The 21,768-nt window shown below is 36.4% G+C and overlaps 1 protein-coding gene across 1 annotated transcript in view; it reads left to right on the forward strand.

Moving 5' to 3' along the window:
* The window catches only part of LOC150085327 (uncharacterized), a 132,271-nt gene that overhangs the window by 81,186 nt on the left and 29,317 nt on the right, over positions 1 to 21,768 (forward strand). Inside the window, exon 8 of the mRNA XM_090373152.1 lies at positions 4,722 to 6,692. Within this exon, the coding sequence (XP_090229278.1) occupies positions 4,722 to 6,692 (1,971 nt within the window). The remainder of the gene's footprint in view (positions 1 to 4,721; positions 6,693 to 21,768) is intronic.

Below are 21,768 nucleotides of genomic sequence, written 5' to 3' on the forward strand. Positions count from 1 at the left end.
ACTGTGTGGTACTACACTTAAGGTGGTAGAAAATGAAAGACCTGGGAGTAATTGTGCAGTCAGATATGAAGTTCTTTGAGCAATGCAGACAGGCTGCCAGGGCAGGTCATGGGGTTTTGTCAATGATATATAGGAATTTTGCTAGCAGGGAAAAGGAGGTGATTATCCCTCTGTATAAGGCAATGGTCGGGCCACGCCTTGAGTACTGCGTACAGGTCTGGAGACCTCATTTTAGGAAGGATGTAGATTTACTTGAGCGGGTACAGAGAAGGGCAACAAGATTGGTGAGGGGAATGAAGGAATCCTCTTACCAAGAGAGGCGTAAGTTCTGCAAATTGCAGTGGCTGGAGACTAGGCACCTGCGCGGTGATCTGATTGAGGTATATAAGGCCTTGAATGGATTGAGCACGCTGAATTCTGATGGGATCCTTCCACTTGTTCAGATTACGAACCTAAGGGGGCATAAATTCAAATTAAGAAAAGACAGATGTAGAATAGATGTGCGGAAATTTGCCTTTAGCCAGCGGGTGGTTAATTGCTGGAACAAACTTCCATCTGTCGTTGTGGAACTTGAATAAATTTAAGGAGGAACTGGACGGGCATTTGGAGGGAATGGTGTGATGTTTTTTTTTTTTTTTTGGCTGATGCTGCATAAGCTCATACATTTGCTTTCTTGCATCACATGCTACTACTACTACTTTTGGAGTAGATAAAATATTAGTACATTGTTTGGTTGTAAAAAGAGCTAATGATAAATGGCATTCAATCTGATATAATATACAACTTTAAACCTACAAGGTATCCATTTGCTGCTATAATTGAAAAACATAACTCACCTGTATATTTTCCTCTCAATGAAGCAACATTTAATGAAATAGTTATTTCACTGAGAAATTTCCATGTCCTGGTGGCATTTCTCCACTTATTCTAAAAAACCTGTGTTACCTTTTTTACACTTTATTTCAACGGATGTTTTTCTTCTGCTTAGAAAATTGCTCATATTCAGCTATTTCCTAAAAAGTGAAAAATCCCTCCCTCCTTCCCTCTAGTTATTGCCCCATTTCATCTCCTCTTTCCAAAGGACTGAAGAAATCCATCAACCACCAACCCTTAAGCTATCTCAAAACTTTTCATCTGATCAAATTATCCCCAATTTGGATTCCATCAGTGTTGATCCTGTGGTTGGGTATATTGGCTTATGTTACTCATCTTTGGACAAATTCATTAAAAAAAAGTTTGAAATTCAAGCAGTTGCTTTTGACATGTCTAAGGCTTTTGATAGTATTTAGCATAAAAATCTTCTAAACAAACTCCCATCTTATGGATTTCCATCTGGTGTTTTTTTTTTTTTTTTTTTTTTTCTTCCAACTTCTTAACCAATGTTAGTGTAATCCTGTTGATTGAGAAAAACCTTGCTATACAAACAACTTCAGCTTCTTGACCACCATCACTTCCTTAATCGATGACCTCCAGGAAATTCTCCAGTGGAGCAAAGAAAACTTGGATAACTTTAATCCTAAAACTGTCCTGTTTTGTGTATAGGCAAGATCACCTATCTCTATTAGGGATCACCCTGACTGCTAATCTGTTTTGGCACAAGCACATTACAAATATTTCTTCCACTGTATCAAAAAAATTGGGTTTCTTTTTTATCTCATTGTTTCTTTTCTATCAACACTCATAGTTGTTTAGAAGAAAAGAAATAACAACTACTCATTCTGTACAAATCTAAAATCTGTCCTACTTTGAAATATTGTTCCCACATCTGTGTGCCTTAAAATCCCTCTCAAGCTTCTAGACTATTCAAAAGAGAGCAGTCAGGTTAATTAATGGCCTGTCTCTTACTATGCCTCTCCACTCTATCTCAAAGAACATTCCAGTTCTGCTAACATAACCTGCTGCTCACCATTTCTATATACAGGGTGATTCACTACCAGTGTGACAAACTTGCAGGAGGTGTAGGGGGCACAAAGACGAATCGGAATCACATAGCATTGCAGGGTCCGAAATGCCTTCGTCGTGCGGTAGAGGACGTTGAACGGGAGGTTGCGTGAACAGCGATCCCGCTGGAAGTCAGCATTTGCGAACCATTTTTGTTGAAGAAACCAAGTAGCAAAAGTCCTCCGGAGTGGATAATCCGCAGGCTCCAATGATTGGACACGTTGCAGGTGGTATGAACTCATTTGGTTTGTTGACAGTATCCTCAATACAGTGGATCGGGAAATAACCAATCGTTGGCCTATCGCTCAAGTACTCTTACTCGGATTGCCTTCTGCAAGACATAGGACATTCTCCTCATTGTCTGGCATCCTCGTCGTTTGCTCTCGATTCATGGTACCTCTCATGAAACAACCAGTCTCACGTAACCTTCTGTGCACACGTGTGAAAATCGTATGATGAGGAGCACGCCTGTACGGGAAACATTCCTGGTACAAGCGCAGAGCGTCGTGCCTGTTACAGTCCACAGCTTCGTACGCGAGGTGCATGTTGGCCAGTTCAACGTTTGAATACTCGTCCATCCTACTGCCTCGGGAACCAGTTCGCAAATGCTGACTTCCAGCGGGATCGCTTTCCACGCGACCTCCCGTTCAACGTCCTCTACCGCATGACAAAGGCATTTCAGACCCTGCAATGCTATGTGATTCCGATTCGTCTTTGTGCCCCCTACACCTCCTGCAAGTTTGTCGCACTGGTAGTGAATCACCCTGTATAGGCTGCTCTGTAGCCAGGTGGGCAGGAGCAGTAGTGCATAGCACACACTTCTTGATTAGACCGGGGGTTCGAGCCCATGACCACCAAATACGGAGGATGCGGAAAGGTCAGGGAATGACCATCGCATATCCCCGGAGCAATATGGCCTTAGTTGTTAATGCTCCTAAAAACCAAATAACAACAACCACCACCATTTCTATAAGTACTTCTGTGGGTGTCATTCTTCGGAATTGGCATCTGTAATTCCTCCATTCCCTTCCAAACCAACAAACACTTGCTACAACCAGTCATCATCCATTCGCTGTCCAATCCAAACTTACAGAGTCAACGTTTCCTTTTCCTCATTTATCCCTTCTGCTTCTATTTTCTCTGAAACAACCTTCCTCCACATGTATTTTCCAAAATTTACAGCTTAGAGAATTTCAAGTCTAATCTTTTTGTCTTCTCAGCCTTCATCTCATTCATGGCAGTAAATACTGTAGGTTCCAATATCTTTCATGTTTGGGATTTCAAAAAAAAAAAAATTTGGATACTCAGTCATCTGAGTATATTAATTATTTTGCACTTTGTTAAAACTGGCTCATGGTCATTGCTCAAATCTCTTTTCAAACCGTTTGGAATCCTTATAAAAGTCTAACTCCATTGCAGATCCATTAAACATATTAATAAAAATCAGCAATACATGCTTACAAATTAAAAAAATTAATGGAACATTTGTGGCACCCTAGGGTTTCATGGAACACACTTTAAAAATCACCTTAAAATATTTTTATTATATCTCAAAAACTTTTAACTCAGACTTTTTTATATATACTGCCTACCCATCTTTTATTTAAAAAAATAACAAAGATTATAAAAGTCTTTCACTCAAAGTCTCATAAAACTCCAACAAGCTCTCACAGAACCCTAGTGTAAAAACCTCTGGCATTGTTGGCCAGGGCTGAGGTAAGATGTTCCCATTGTATAGCAAAATTTCTTTTAAACTCAGTCTCTATTCTGTTAGACCATATGTAATACCAAGTGCATCCAAGTGCATTTACATAAGTACAGAATGCAAAGGAGTAGAATGGAATTAATTCTTTTTCTCTGTTCCTGTACCAAACAAAGGTAGTGCCAACAGATTTTTTTCACTCAACCTATAGCCTAACATCTGTGCTGAAATTCTTCAGTATCCAAGTCCTGTACAAGATCATAGCATTTTTCTTGTGTCACCTATTGTACCACATTTGACCTGGCTTCAGCTCCTTATCAATACTTTTAGATTCACTGTTTTACTTGGGAAACAGTCAGAATCATAGTGTGTGCTGTAAGTATCAAATGTTCAGGTTTAGCTGGAATTGATATATTTTTGCTCTGACAAGAGATGAACAGCTAATTGCAGATTTGGATATTGTATAGCTGCTTTTTTTTTTTGGTGCTGTATCCTGTAATATCACACATGCAAAATAACAATCCAGTGTATGGTCTCTGCTTTCATGCTATACCATAGGTGCACCAAATGTAAGAGCTTTTCATCATCCATTAACCTATTGTCTTGCATTTTCAATACATGCACAGCAAACATAATTTAAGAACTATGATTTGTCCTGGTCATCAGTTCTAACAAGCAGAAATATTAGGTACACTATGGAAATGTTGTAATGTCCTTATGTGAAAACCCTAGTGTGTATGGAGAAAATTAGTGATTTTTGGTAATCCAGTCAGATAGGAAATAAAACTGCTTGGATTCTTTCTTTCTTATTCAAAAGAGAATAAATTTTTAGTTTCATAATTCACAGGATAGAGTGCCTAATTGATTATAGTTTAATATGTAAAGATTAGATCAATCTATTTTGATAAATTTTCAACATTTCTTCAGAAAACAAGATAAAGTTAACATGCAGTATTTAATTTTTCGGATTTATCATTTTATTTTATGCAAGAATATAACATGTTGATTTGTCTTTTTTCCTTGTATCACTCTAAAATTTCTATTTTTAATTTTATCTTCCCTATTTTTTATTTTCCAGATTCACAGAGTGGTAAGACACCATTTGTCCTAGAATCCATTGGCATTACTAAAAGAGGATCAGATGTTGAAAATACAGTTACTCCTGTTTCTTTATCTACATCATCTTCCAGTCCCTTTCCAACAGGTTTATTGATGTCATCTCCTCTTGGTATATCAATGCCTAAAAACAGTCTTGTGTCATCACCAACTACAGCTGAAGAATCATTATCATCATTGAACACTTCTGTCACACAGTCTATTGTCTCATCAGTCATGTCAACTGGGATAACTACTGTTAATTCTAGCACTTGTAACAGCTCCTCATTTTCAGCTCCTGCATTAGCAAGCACTAAATCAGATGACCTCTCTTCAACTGTAAATAACAGCTCATTATCATTGAATTTGGCAACTAAAGAACAAGAATCTTCTAAGGGTACTAATCAACATGGTCTTTTCACAAAACCTAAGAATGGACAAACTGAAATTCTCATGTCTTCCTCCAGTGAAATTACAACAGCAAGTACTGTGGTGTCTGTCTCACCAGATAAAGGTGTTAGAGAATTGACTCAGTGTAATTCAAATTTGGCACCAGTATCAATTCAAGGTTCTGATATTGTTACTAACAGTAAAGAAGCAGGTTTATTGACAACAGCAGCTGCAGATAAATTACCTACTTCTACTTCAATTGAAAATAAGAGCTTTTTGCCATCAACTTCTTCAGCAGGATTAGGTGGATTCCAGTTTTCTTTTGCCAGGTCAACTACACCTTTTACTAGTTCAAGTAATTTGCCTACTAGTGGTGGATTTCAGTTTAACTTTGGAACTAATAGTAAGCCTTTAGAAAATGTCGCAAAAACTGTGCAGTCTACATTAACTACATCAGGAAGTGTGACTACCCCATTTCAAGTTGCGGTTTCCACTGGTTCATCTTTGGTCATTCAGAATACTACTAAAACAGTTGTGTCATGCACTGAACAGCTACCTAAATTTGGCTCATCCTTATTTTCATCAGGAGGTGTGCAAAACACAAATCAAGTGGCTGGCAATTCAGTTACAGTTTCTTCCAGTAATCAGAAAGTGTTTTCATCACCAGGAATTCCCACTCATTCAAATCCAATGCTATCATCTCCATTTTCATTAGCAAATAGCAGTCAGAGTTCACCACTTTTTGCAACAGCCATTCAAAATCAGACTTTTGGCACTGTAAATACCCCTTCCAATAGTTTTGGATCAACATTTCAAAGCCCCTTTTCTACACCTATTCAACCACAGTTATCAAATAATAACCCATTATCACTTGATCAAGGAAAATTAGATGGCCTGTCACCATTTGGTGGAACTGTGCAAAGTAAATCTGCCAAGCCATTTTCACTGGGATTAGCAACTACTTTGTCTGAAAATGCTTTTGGTTCTAACAGCCAATGTGCTAATACTCATGCATTAGCTACGCCATCAAATATTTTTGGTTCCCAGACATCAAGTTCAGCGAAATCTGCCACAAGATTGTTTGGATCTAGTGACCTTAAATTACCTTCTTTTGGTTTATCAGTTCAAAAAGAAAATGGTTTGGGAAATCAAGCAAATGTTAGTTTGCTCTCTTCTAATAAAGATCAGCAGACTCCAGGTACAACTAACATCCAGAGTGGGTTCCCCTCTGGAAATTTATCTAATAGTGCCTTTGGACAAACACAGACAGTATTTGGCTTAACAAGCCAACCTACATTTGGTGTGCCCTCCACTACAAAAGATTTATTTGATGCCACTTCTAACAGTGTTCTTACTACTGCTAGCATTAATACACCGCCATCCACCTCAGGACAGAACTTTTTTACATCTCCAAATAGAATTGGTAATTCTTCCATGCCTTTCCAGTTTGGCAGTGGTGGTGGTGGCAGTAGTAGTAGTCAGAATCCAGGGACATTTTCTTTTTCAGCAACTTCACCTAATTCGACTGGTTTTAACTTCAGTGCCACACCCAAATTGGATTTTGGTAAGGAATTGTCTTGTGTGTGTGTGTGTGTGTGTGTGTGTGTGTGTATATATATATATATAAATATATAGAAAAATAGATTAGGTAAGTGTATGGGCCTCCTTAGGTAAGTGTAGAGGCCTCCGTAGCCGAGTGGTCAGGAGTGGGAGTGCAGTAGCACACGTTCCTTGAGTAGACCAGGGTTCAAGCCCCTGACTGCTAAATACGGTCAATCTGTCAACCCGCACTGGACCAGCATGGCAAATTATGGTCCATTTCCCTCCACATGAATTGTTGAGGAGGCTTCCATCCTGCAGTGGGTTGATAATGGCTGCAGTTTACCCTTTTTTTTTTTTTTTTTTTTTTAAGTGTATGGGTAGGGGTGCTGACCTGACAGGTGTGGCAACAATGGAAACAATTAAAAGAGCCTGAAAAATAAAAAGGAAAATTACACAAAAAATTTATATAATTAAATTAAATTAAAATATATAAGTGGTGCTTAATGCTGTATGTTCTAAGATTTTAACTACATCAAGGTCTCTGTTTCTGTTATGATGTATATATGGCACACGTATACATCATTGCCGACCCGACAGAGACCAGACAGAAAAGGAATTAATAACTAAACAAATATAATATTAAATTAATAAAAAGTAAAATGCAAAATTATGCTAAAATTAAAATCATATGATTTCAGTTAAAGATGCCAAACAATCCTATATGAAATTTAACAAAAAAGCATAATTTCAGGATGAAAAAAAAAAAAAAAAATGACAACTTACTCACAAACCAAGGGAAACAAAAGCAACAAGGCTGTAATGGAGACCAAAGAAGTAAGCTGATAGCTCCCAGCAAATTTATAACAACAAAAGTAACCCAAAGTGTGTGGAGAGGAGGTGTAAATTGGTCAGAGTGAACCGTACCCGTGTGACGGGGAAATCTGCAATTAAACAAATGAGGCACAGTGATCTAGTCTAACAAATTAACATTGAAAAGACTCAACTTTGCTTTAGAAGAAAAAAGGAGTAATAGCAGAAAACTAATATCTTGAATATTGCTTTCAGCCAGCTTAATCGTGCATGAGATATAAGATGTATAGTTTAAGAACAGCAGAAAGTAAGTGGAAGAAGGGATATGTAGTAGTACTCGGGCAGTCTGGGGTTGTGTAACCTGTACCAAAAGTATAATATATATATATATATATATATATATATATATATATTAGAATGATAATTAAATAAAAATAATACCAGCAGCATGGCAAGACAGAAGAGCAAAAATAGTCAAAATTGAACATAACAATCAAACCAACAGGGAGGGAAGAGAAGGGTAACATGAGTAAAAATATTGTTGCAGAAACTCTCCAAGATAATTTAGAAAATCTAAATGCAAAGATAATAAAATAATAATAAATTAAATTTTGAATGCCACTTAAATAGAAATTTAACAGTGCCCCCCTCCTATCCCTGACTTTCACAATGTCCAAATTTATGTGAAATATCACCAACAGAGATGTAAACCAACTACAATAAAATAAAACAAAAATAGACTGGCCATTACGCCCCATCTCAACAGAGGACCACAAGGCCAATTTTTATTTTTTGGTTTAATTTTGACTATTTTCGCTCTTCTGTCTTGCCATGCTCCTGGCATTTTTATTGATATTTTATTATCATTCTAATTTTTATATTTCAAGCATCATGTAGAGGAAAGTGCTTTTTGCAACCTCTGATGTTTGCTTTAGTTTTTTATTTTTTATTATGAAAGATTCAGTTTCAACTATTTTAACATTATTTAAACACAGGCGAACTTCCCTATGATGAATTCAATAAATCCAGCGAAAAAATTCGTTATAGAGAAATTTCGTTATACAGAGAATCTTTTTTATTAAAAATTGTTATTTAATTAGAAAATGAAAATGAATCTACATTTATTTTTAATGTATTTTATTTCAAAAACACTATTTAAATTACGTTTACACAATTTTCGGCTGTAAGTATCACAAATTTAAAAAAATTTGTAATTTTTGTTTGCACAGTACAATTAAATGTCTGATTCTCAAAGAAAACCTCACATTTGTTCAGAGCATTAAAAACATTATCAGGAACATTTCCACAAATTGTAGACCCATACGAATCATTTTAAAAGTGTTAATCATTTCTTCGCGAGTTGGCTTTTCTACAGGTTGTTCTGATGCATCTTCAGCATTATCGTTAATTTCTTCGTGATCATGGTCGTGTCTAACACTGTTTAGCAGTATTTCATCTTCATTTGGATGTTCTGTTGTAGTCAGATCTTGATCTACATAAACATAACTATCCAGTGTTATTTCATTTTCGATGTTTCCAGACAGTTCTAATAATGTCCAAAAGTTTTTCAGTTGTAAAAGGGGCAATTAATCTTGTAGTAGTAGTGGCATGTGATGCAAGAAAGCAAGTGTATGAGCTTATGCAGCATCAGCCAAAAAAAAAATCACACCGCCATTCCCTCCAAATGCCTGTCCAGTTCCTCCTTAAATTTATTCAACCTATCAACTTCCACAACGACAGATGGAAGTTTGTTCCAGCAATTAACCACCCGCTGGCTAAAGGCAAATTTCTGCACATCTAATCTACATCTGTCTTTTCTTAATTTGAATTTATGCCCCCTTAGGTTCGTAATCTGAACAAGTGGAAGGATCCCATCAGAATTCAGTGTGCTCAACCCATTCAAGGCCTTATATACCTCAATCACATCACCGTGCAGGTGCCTAGTCTCCAGCCACTGCACTTTGCAGAACTTAAGCCTCTCTTGGTAAGAGGATCCCTTCATTCCCCTCACCAATCTTGTTGCCCTTCTCTGTACATGCTCAAGTAAATCTACATCCTTCCTAAAATGAGGCCTCCAGACCTGTACGCAGTACTCAAGGCGTGGCCTGACCATTGCCTTATACAGAGGAATAATCACCTCCTTTTCCCTGCTAGCAAAATTCCTATATATCATTGACAAAACCCCATGACCTGCCCTGGCAGCCTGTCTGCATTGCTCAGAAAATTTCATATCTGACTGCACAATTACTCCCAGGTCTTTTTCATTTTCTACCACCTTAAGTGTAGTACCACACAGTTGGTACGTTTCTCTGGGGTTACTTCTTCCCATATACAGTACTTTGCATTTGTCAAGGTTAAACTTCAGTTGCCACTTCTTAGCCCATCTGCCCAAATTATCTAGATCCTGTTAGAGTAGCGCACTGCCATTACTGTCATTAACAACCCTGCCAACCTTTGTATCATCTGCAAACTTCGACATTAAGCCTGATATACCTTCATCAATATCATTGATAAATATACAAAACAACAGTGGACCTAACACTGAACCCTGTGGGACTCCACTAATAACATTAGTCCATGAAGAGCAGCACCCATTGATTACCACCCTCTGTCTTCTCCCACTTAACCATCCTTTTATCCATTGTAGCAACTTACCCTTAAACCATTCTGCTCCAATTTGTACAATAGTCTTCCATGCGCAACAGTGTCAAAAGCTTTCCTGAAATCCAAATATATGATATCAAAATTATTTTTTGCATCCAGTTCCTTTGTAACCACAACATAATATCCTATCAAATTTGTCAGACAAGACTTTCCCTTAACAAACCCATGCTGTGTCTGAATTATTGCTGCAGTCTTGTCTAGATGATCCTGCAATGCATCTTTAACAAGTGACTCCATTATTTTACCCGGAACAGAAGTTAAACTAACTGGTCTGTAATTACTCGTGTCACCGTTCGATCCCCCTTTGTGAATTGGGGATACATTTGCACATCTCCAGTCCGTGGGAACCTCCCCTGAGTCCAAGTGCGCTCTCATAATTATGGCTAAGGGTTTGCTTAGTTGTTTTGCCACCTCCTTTAATATAACTGGATAGATCCCATCCACCCCAGGTGCTTTTCTTATGTTTAACTTCAACAATTTCTCCTCCACTTTGCTTTCAGTTATTACAAAATCATTAAGTATCCTGCTACAATTTGATAACCTTCTGCAATTTTCAAACCTTAATAATTCCTCCTGTGAATGTAGATGCAAAATACTCATTCAGTTTGTTTGCTATCTGAGCAGGATCATCAACAGTCGAACCATCGATGTCAAGTAGACCAATCAGATTCATCCCCTTCCTTTTAGAGTTTATATAAGTAAAGAAATCCTTGCTGTTTTTCTTAGCATCTTTTGCCAAGGATTTCTCGTAATCTGCCTTCGCCTGCCTAACCTCCTTTGTCACCTGATTACAGACTAGCTTATATATGCCATAGGCTTCTGAGTCGCTTGATAATTTATATGCATCCCATGCATTTTTCTTCTCTATTACGAGTCTCATTAGTTCATTAGATAACCATTTAGGCCTAAACCTTGAACAGTATTTCTTAATAGGTATGAAACTTTTAGTAGCTTCCACGATTAATTCCTTGAATGCTTCCCACTTAGAATTTACTGTTGGTAACATCGTCAGTTGATCCCACTGTACAGAATTTAAAAACTGTCGGAGACCACTGTACTCACCTTTACGGAAGCAAAAATCCTTTCCTTTACCCCTGGTGGTAATTAAATCTTTAAGGAAATCCCACATCAGTACACTGTGATCACTGCCACCTAGTGGTTCCTTTATCTGCAAATTCTTAATACACGAATGATCACTTCTGATAACCAGATCAAGAGTATTACTTTCTCTGGTTGCCTCTCGAACATGCTGCGGCAGAAAACAATCATCCAATAAATCCACAAAAGTCTGACTAGTGTGTGAGTGACCAACCCACAAGTTCCAGTCAATATCTGGGAAGTTCAAATTCCCCATTATAAGACATTCCAATTTACTAGCCCACTCTTTTTTTTTTTTTTTTTTTGATTTGGTAGTTGTTGGCGCATCGGCTTCTGTGGCCATATTGCACCTCCCAAGGTTTTTGCAGTACTTTGATCCAAGCCCGAGGCGGGAATCGAACCCGCGACCTTTGGGTTGCCGGGTAGGTGCTTTACCCACTCGGCTAGCCCACTCTATTTCTTTGTACAATTGTTCATTGTACTCATTCAAGTCATTAGGCCTATAACACACTCCTACTCTTATTTTTGCTTTCGCAGTGCTTATGTCACACCAAACTGACTCAACAGTGCACTGTTCATCCATATCAACTGGATGCACTTCTTTTGATTATGTTTTTCTTAATTAACAGCATAACACCTCCTCCCTTTCTATCCTGTCTATCCTTTCTGTACACATTGTACTCCCCAAATTCCAGTTCAGCATTCCTTATATCTGTGTGACACCACGTCTCTGCTATCCCAACAATATCCGCCTTTGATGTCTTGACCAACACTTCAAATTCATCAAATTTATTTACTATACTTCTAGCATTGGTGTACATGCAAGCATACATACTCCTATTCTTAGTTACCCTAACACATCCCATATACCCACCTGTTTCAGGATGACTGCCATCCGTCCCTGAAACCCCCAACACCCCACGCTCCAGGTCGCTACTTATTCTAATAGAAGTTGTGCAAGAATCACCTTCACTTCTGCCTACGGCTACTGTTAAACTATTAGTCCTTGTATCCCCCCCCAAGCTAGCAGTTTTCCGACCCACCTAACACTGCCTCGATAGCATCAGCAAATATTCTTGCACCCTTTCTATTTAAGTGTATCCCATCCCTATAGAAGCAGTCTCTCCTGTTGACAAGTACAGTCCAGGCTGAAAAAAAATTCTACCCCTTGAGCCTTGCACATTCTTTCCAGGGCCAAATCGATCAACAAGGCTCTCATCATATACTCCCTTCTATCATGTCTGGGCAGAATTGCAGACACTTTCAAATTCAACCCTAATTCTCGGCTTTTGTTCGACAGTGACCTGTACTTGTTAAGTAATTCTGCCAGTCTCCTACTCCTAATATCATTAGTACCAACGTGTACAACTATATCACCTTTTGTGCCCTTAAAAGATGATATCTGCTCTACAACTTCATCAACCTTTGCCCCTGGCAGACATACCCTGGTCATGTTCCACCTATCCTTTTTACAAAGCATGTTTCCCGTTTCCCTGACAATAGAGTCTCCAACAACTATTAGTTCCTGAGGGACCAGCGCTTTCTGCCCTGGGGGTTGCTGCTGTGTTGCGTGATGACCAAGTGCAAGCTCTGGCGTTGATGTGGGCAGCTGAGAGCCTGATGGGCCCCTCAATTTAGATCTTTCGAGGGCATCCACCCTGTCCTTCAAACTCTCATATAGGCCCATAACAATGCTGAGTTGTTCGGCTTCTGTATTCAATGCAAATACTGCTTTCGAAAAACAATTTTAAATAGTGTATTCAGTGACATTTTTTGTCCAAACTTTTGCCAGTTCAGAGATGCAACCTCTAAGGTTAATTGTAACCTCCAAGTTTCTATTTTCTGATAGCGCAATGACAATCTTCATTATTATTCTCTTTCGATAATGAAATTTAAAATTTTTAATAATGCCTTGGTCCATCGGCTGGAGCTTTGACGTTAAGTTTGGTGGTAAAAACAACAACTTCACACAAGTTTGGCAGGATGTGCCAGACAGTTGTCAGTTACCAACACGATTTTCCTTTTTTCTTTTGTTATACACCTGTCTAGTTTTAATATCCAGTCTTCAAAGATATCACTTGCCATCCATGCTTTTTTATTAAAGGTGTAGTCAACTTCCAAAGATTTTGTGCCTCTAAAACATCTTGGGTTTTTTGATTTTCCAATGACTAAAAGTCTTGAATTTTCACTTCCTGTCATATTTGCCCCAAAACATTTATCATCCTTAAAAGCAAGTGTTCTATTCGGTAAACATTTAAAGAATAAACCCATTTCGTCAGCATTAAAAACATCCTTAGGTTCATATTCTTCCAAAATCTTCTTTAAGGTATTGTTCCTCCAACTGTTGCAATCTTCTTCGCTTACATTAACACTTTCTCCACAAATAACCTTTTCCACAATTCTGTGGTGCTTCTTAAATTTATCTAGCCACCCAGTGCTCACATTAAATTCTGTATGTCCAAGGGACTATGCAAATTTCAGAGCTTGTTGCTTAATTATTGGACCCGATATTTGTATATTCTTTTCGTGTATCATTTGCATCCATTTTAGAACAGCTTGGTATCAACATCTTGGTATATACAAAACTTAATTTACTTCTTGTCTGCTCCTCCTTCAATTGCATTTAAAATTTATTCTCGATTTTTTAAAATCGTAGATAAGCTGCTTGCAGGTATGCCATTTTCTCCGCAACATCTTTTTTCTTAAAACCCTGGTCAATATCATGAAGAATCTTTACTTTATCATTAATACTTAAACACTTTCTCTTCAACATTGTTTCCGCAATTGTAAAAATTACTCAACTGCAGCTCTTGCTGATACACACACTGCAAACTTTGTGCACTGGCCATACAGTGAATTGTTAGTACTGCCTACTCAATGATGTTCACTTGCCAATTCAACAGTATCACGTGACCTTTCCTATCAATCACTTTGAAGAAATATACGACTTTTTGAATTTCTTTTATTCTGCTTTCGTTCATATGTATACGAAAGAAAATTTATAGTTAATGTATGCTGTATGTTACTTTTCAGGAAAAAAAAAAAAAAAACAAGAGCATATAGCCTATGTGATTGATGACAAATTGTTCTAAAAGAACGAAATTAAAAAAAAAAAAAATCATGAAAACCATCTACTGGAAGTCCAGTTAGATGAGAATGGACATATCATATAATGATTGACAGGAAGGTCACATGGTACAGTTGACGTGAGAAGCAAATGTCACTCAGTAGGCATTACTAAAATCCGACTATGGTAGCATTCTATGTATTGCCGCCGCAGCACATTAAAGGTTTACCGCAGCGAATTTCATTTTCCTCTGAGCCAACATCAATTTACAAATCTACCCTATTTATTGTCAAGTTTATGACCACTTTTAAGAATCCCATTTAGTTTTATAACTATAACAAAAATGAAACAAAGACCATCCTATGGGCGTCAATGGCCACAAGTATTCACTAAAAGGATGATTAATTCCAGATGCTAATGCGCAATTAGGAGGGGCCGTATATTTGAGTGGCTGTTTAGCAGTAAATGCTTGAAAATCTTCAAAAATGCTTTTACTAATTTTTTTTTAAAAATTCATTATAGAGAGACTAACACTTCATTATATGGGGTTAATTTTACATATAATTTCATTTCAAGGTGCAATTTTGCAATGTTTTGCAAAAAAATTCCACTAATGCTGCACCCGTGCTGCCAAATATAGTTTATTATTCGGCTATATAATCTGGTTACTTAAGGTTACGTTTTTGTCAGTGGTGTGGCTTTGCATTGGAGTTCATGTATCTGTCCTATTTTTAATTTTCGCTGCATCAGGATCCCCAGATCGGATGATGGACTGATCATTCGGTCAACTCGCCTTTGCGGCAATTTGTCTAGTGATCAAAATGCAGCAATTCCCTGACCATTATTGGCGTAATGATCAGTCTATTTTTGTTTTATTTTATTGTAGTTGGTTTACATCTCTGTTGGTGATATTTCACATAAATTTGGACATGGTGCCTATCATGGGGCTCTGTTAAATTTCTATTTAATTGGCATTCAAAATTTAATTGATTATTATTTTATTATCTTTGCATTTATATTTTTGCTCTTCTGTCTTGCCATGCTGCTGGCATTATTTTTATTTAATTATCATTCTAATTTTTATATTTCAAGCATCATGTAGAGGAATATGCTTTTTGCTACCTCTGAAGTTTGCTTTAGTTTTTTATTTTTTATTAAGAAAGATTCAGTTTCAGCTATTTTAAACATTATTGGTGATTTATTTCAAATATATTCATGAAACAGAACTAACTGGGTCTAACGTTTGCAGTTAGTTCAATATATTAAACAACACCTAGTAGTGCTGTTTACCATATAAGGTAATGATTAAAAAACATAGACTTGAAGTGCCTTAAATGTCTCTTCCCCCACCCTGTTTGCATATTTTTAGCTGATGCTCCAAGCTTGCCCCCTTGCATCATTTGCAAATGATGGAACTACTGCAGAATAAAAGGAAAACTACAAATAAGCAAGCCGACCGGGCTAGCCGGGTGGTAAAGTGCCTGCCTGTCAACCCAAAGGTCGCGGGTTCGAATTCCGCCTCGGGCTTGAATCAGAGTAGAAAAATGCAAAAACCTTGGGAGGTGCAGTATGGCTACAGAAGCCAATGTGCCAACAACTAACAAAAAAAAAAAAAAAAAAAAAAAAAAGCAAACTATAATCAGTAATATCTGTACATACCTACCAACTTTTACAGAATTTACAAAAAAAGGTCTGTCCTCTGCAATTTAATGAGACCCCTCCCCCAACACACGTACAAATTCAAGTTTGTTTTTCAGACACAAATTTTTCTTTCACAAATACTGACCCACTGAAATCATGATTATTATTATGTTTATAGATAATATTCACACAAGTGGTTAGCTACACATAATGATCTCACTTGATATTTTGAGTGAAGAGTTTTTTGAATGAGACTTAAAATGTCATTAAAATGATAATTTAACATAAACAAAAACTGGATAGCACATTGATTTGTAGACACTTTTTACTGAAGCAAACAGAATCAGTCATCTGTAGAGAACACAACTGTTGGCTTAGGCAGTTGGTTTTTGTTTGCTTTCCCTGTGATGAGATGAGATGAACCAAGACTACAATGAAGCAATGACTTCAATGCCATATTGCACTCATGTCATATGCTTGTGTACAGGTGTACCCTGCAGTTAAGCAGGGTACACCTGTACCTGATATATATATATATATATATATTTATATATATATCTTATATATATATATAATATATATATTATATAACTTATATTTAGTGTATATATATATGTATATATATATATGTTTAGTAATAAGCAATCATCCAAAGAATGCATTGAAGTATATTTTTACGTCATATGCTTAGGTCAGTATTTTTATATTGAGGTGCTTATTATTGTTACGATATCATTCAAATGAATGTAAAATAAAAGCGGTCCCAAGTAAAATCCTTGCGGAACACCACGTTCACATTTTATAAGTGAAGAATGTTGGACGTTCAAATTTAGACTGATATTGAGGTTTGATAAATAAATCAAAAACTATTAATCTAGCTAAATTCCAGTCCTTGAATGCCATAAGAATGTAATTTATCTAATAATACCATGTGATTTATGGAATCAAAGGCTTTAACAATGTCAAGATAAATGACATCTTGCTGCAGATCTTTGCCTAACGCTTAAATAAAAGTCGATTTAATTGAGCATAGCACTTACCATTAACACTACAATTAAATATTACTGCAACAACTTACAAAATTGTGAATGAGAGTCCCTCCACTCTGCATTTACATAAAGGCTTGTGACCTTCAAAAAAAAATGTAACCACTTTATGTTTGGCAGCATTAAAGGGATGAAAATGATGAATTCATCATTATTCATTATTAATTATAGACCTAGCATTAATATACAAGCATGTTCACATTAGCTCATTCCATGTAGTTGCTTAGGCATTTTCCATTTGGATATTCAGTTAACATACAGCTTGTATACATTGAACTGTGTGATTAGTAACAGTGACAAAAACAAAATGTAACAGTCTTGTTATCACATGCAAGAAATTTTCCCAGGGACTCGGTTCAAATTTTGAGTCTGGAATGTAATTCTTAAACAACATAACTTTGAAACAGTGTTAATAAAAGCAGTTAAGGAGGCCTTTTAATATAAAGAAAAATGGTTTGATATTTGCTTTTTTTTTTTTTTTTTTTTTTTGAAATAATGTGTTATTTCAGAAAAACATTGAATACTACTTTAATGAATATTGTCAAAAAAATTTCCACAATTTGAGATCATACAACTTGAAATCCATAGTCATTATGAATTAATCTTGTTGTTATTTTAGTATGTGCCTATTCTTAGACTGTTATGTGTTAGTTTAGTCTATGTATATTCATAAATATTTATAATTATGTTAAATTTCTTTCCAAGAAATTAAATAAAGAATAATAATAATAGTCCATTTACATCCAAGCCCTCAAATGCAAACACATTTTAAGTATGGTATCTTTCATGTGTTAGTGGGTTATACTTAAAAATGTATGGGTTTTACTTAAAGGTTATATCTGTGAGCATAACCCATTAACACATGAAATAAATATTTCACCAAAATTGAAATAGAGAAAAATATTTTGAATTTATGAAGTGATTTAGAAATTCAGTATACTTGTGTTCATGGAAATATTATTAATAGAGTTAAGAGCAAATGATGAAACTCAGTATGTGCTATGCAAAATCACGTGATTTATAAAACTGATATTGGATCTAATAGTAAAGGGACGGAATGTACCTAAGAAAGGTTGAAATAAATGAAAGTGTTTCTTATGCATTAAAATTGAAAACAAGAAATAATATAGCATGAGTTAAAGGATATGCTATTACTGGAAAATAAAACTGAGACACTGTTCCTGCATGGTTGTAAAGCACTTAATATATTGCAACGTTCATACCATCTAAGTAGAGCATGCTAAAGATTTCAAGGTTGTGCTAAAGTAGATTAGATACCATAAAGAAAATACAAGTTAATTCCAAATGTTTCCTTTGTATAAGTTCAGAAAGCATCTGTCCTGAGTATCAATAAATTTAAAGCCAATATGCTCAAGTTGGTAGATGACTTTCATCAACTGGTGAAATACCACCACTTTGCTTATTGGAGGCTTGAAGTGGTGAAACCCATGTTTAGTCTCTAGAGCAAAGTTTCCGGCATCCCCCTCCCCCCGTACTTCTCCTTCAACCCATGCACGGTACTAAGTACTATAGGTTTTGATACCTTTCGTGTTTGGGGTTTTCATAAAAAAAAAAAAAAAGTAATCCTGTGAAAAATTATATTATATAAATAAACAGAGGAGATATAATACAAATAGCCTTGGGATGCCATTACAGTAGATTCTTCACTATTGAAACATTGTTCCGTTACAACTTTTATGGGACATATTTATAAAGCATCATACAGCTCATATTGTGAAGCAAATCACAATGGGTTATCTTAGTCCTTAACCTTCCAATAAATAACGCTGTTCTGTAAAAAAAATAAAAATAAAAGAGGAATACGTTGCTATTTATTCTGAGCAAGTACCATTACCTGAACAAGCCATTTCTAATTAATGCCCTTTCGTTTATGGCAGCTAGATTACATTCACTGTAAGAGCTGACAACCCAGTTGGGTTTCCACAATGTAAAAGATAAAAAAAAATAAATAAAATCTCACAACCTAGTTGTGGCTGCTCTTAGACTGAAGGTACCTATTACCCACCAGTGAAGGAACAATCTTTGAAATAATCTGACTGGTAATGACACTTCCTAAGAATAAATTCGTAATATACATCTATTTATAGGGAAGTGCTAGTTGTTCAAAAATTAACAGTGAAGTAACCCATTGTAATTATTTTACAACATGGAATTTTTTTATGTGCAAACTTCAAATATAGTTTGCCATTATGGCTACATACAGAATGATGAATTACTTGTTTAAAAATATACATCTTCTGTAGCTTGAAGTTTTATAGCCTTAAAACTGTTTACATTTAAATCATCTACACCTTTTGTCATTTCTCATATTGTAGAACTTGATTGCAACTGCATTGTCAGCTCTTAACACTTAGAGTACCTAATTATCCACCAGTGAAGGACAGTAATCCATGAATCAGTCCATCTCTGTAATGGTACTTACTAAAAATAAATAAATGTATAATGCCTTTACTTGAAAATATTCTTCCTAATAAACATCCCCAAGTTTGATTTCTTGAAATCATAAACAACATAAAATCAGATATTTATCTTGCACACACACTAATAAGTCATACAATAATTCTTCATAAAGTTTTAAATTACTAGACAAATGAGTTAGTGCAAAGCACCATTTTAGTTTGTATTAATCACTAAAGTAGATGAAATGGCAGCATTTTTGTTACATCTCATATTGTGAGGTGTAACAAAGTGTTGCCATGATATTACACTACCTTGAATAAGCAATGCTTTGCCAGTAGAGAAGGCTGTTATGTTACTTATTCTCAGCTGATACCACCAGCCTGACAGCACCATTTTGAAGCTTGTGGGCTTCTAGTTAGTGGGCAGGTAGGTACCCCAGTGATACAGTGAGTGATATACATACTTCTTAACTGGGTTGTCACTCATATTGCCCTGGTACCTACCTGCCCACCAATGAGAAGCCAACAAGCTTTGAAACAGTGCTGTCTGAGTGGTGGTATCCATCAAGAATAAGTGTCTTCTCCACTGGCGAAGCATTGCTTATTTGAGGTAGTGCAATATCATGGCGCTACCTCAGTACAATATCATCACAGTTCCTTCCTGTACCAGGAACAGGAAGGAACTGTGAGAATGAATGTGGGAAACACGGACTTTTTCACAATAGGTAACAGTGTCAGGCAGGGCTGTATTTTGTCACCTCACCTTTTTAATCTTTATGCCGAAGATATCATGCGTGAAGCTTTGGAAGAATTGGAAGACAGAAGATAAACAACCTTTGTTATGCAGATGATACTGTGCTAATTTTTAATACTAAGAATCATCTTAAAGAAACTCTGAGCAGAGTATGTGAAGCAAGTAAGAAAAAAGGATTGTTTCTGAATGTGTGTAAAACTAAAATTATGGTGATTAGTGATAATCTTGATTCCAGTAAAGTGAAGGTTAATGGGCAAGATATTGAAGAAGTTGTTGAATTTGATTACTTAGGGTCAAGAATAAATAAAAATAGTGACTGCTCAAATGATGTAAAGAGAGGACAGGCAATTGCTAAAACGTTGATCGCTGATCTGATAAAATTATGGAGAGATCATGATCTGCCCCTAAAGACGAAACTGAGAATCATTGATTCATTAATTTTTCCAGTTGCCATTTATGGATGTGAAGGATGGAATCTGAAAAGAGTTGACAGGAAGAAAATTGAGGCATTTGAAATGTGGTGTTACAGGAGAATACTGCGTATTTCTTACTTGGATCGAAGAACAAATGAGTTAGTATTGAATAAAATTGGCAGGCCTAAAATTCTTCTTCATAGCATCAACAAAAGAAAACTTGAGTTTTTTGGTCATATAGTAAGAAAGGAAAACTTTCTGTTGAAGAATATAATGGAAGGAAAAACCGAGGGGAAGAGGTGCAGAGGAAGACCTGCAACTAGGTGGAGGGATGGGATCAGTGAACTTCTGGGCATGACACTTTGTGATGCTGCTCATATAGCACACAATCATGTGCTATATGAGCAACATCGATGCAGTTGGTGGCCACAACAGCTCCTCAGGGAGCTATGTGACTGGAAGAAGAAGAGAATATCATGGCAGCTTGTGAAACTGTTCACTATATGAGATGTAACTAAAATTATGCCTGGCACTAATTTGTTCGTTTAGACCGGGGTTCAAGCCTGTACCCACCAAATACAGAGGATGTGGAAAGGTCAGGGAATGACCACCACATATCCCCGGAGCAATATGGCCTTAGTTGCTAATGCTCCTAAAAACCAAATAACAACAACAACTTGTTCGTCTAGTGAATTTCCTCATACCCTTTTTAGTTTTAAATTACTTAATTCTTACTTAGTATTAATGCTAATTCAGGTTTTTGCTATATCAGCCAAAAAAAAAAATAAAACACCTGCTGTTTCCCCTCCTTCAGATATAGGTCCAGATGGTCTTCAGCATCAACTACTTGTGGAAGCAACTTATTCTAATAATTAATGGCTTGCTAAATACAGTAAAATTTCCTGTAATTTGGTCTTTATAACTCTTTCATCTTTATTTTACTCTCCCTTCATAGGCTTCTGTAAAAGTACCTTGTTACTAAGCTCTATATTCAAAGTCAAAGTTGCATATTCACCTTTGCCAGTCTCTCCAGGCATGTTGTCCATCTTTGGGTCCTTTCGAGAAGCTAAATATAGTGTTTGGGGTTGGTGATAATCTTGCAATTATCTTATATGCTGGAATTATAGCCTCCCTATCTCTACAAGCAGCAGTGTTCAATAAATCATTGACGGCATACTATGATTC

This window comes from Mastigoproctus giganteus, chromosome 5, assembly GCF_048544385.1.
Source record: "Mastigoproctus giganteus isolate SK-2022 chromosome 5, ASM4854438v1, whole genome shotgun sequence".
Classification (NCBI taxonomy): domain Eukaryota; kingdom Metazoa; phylum Arthropoda; class Arachnida; order Uropygi; family Thelyphonidae; genus Mastigoproctus; species Mastigoproctus giganteus.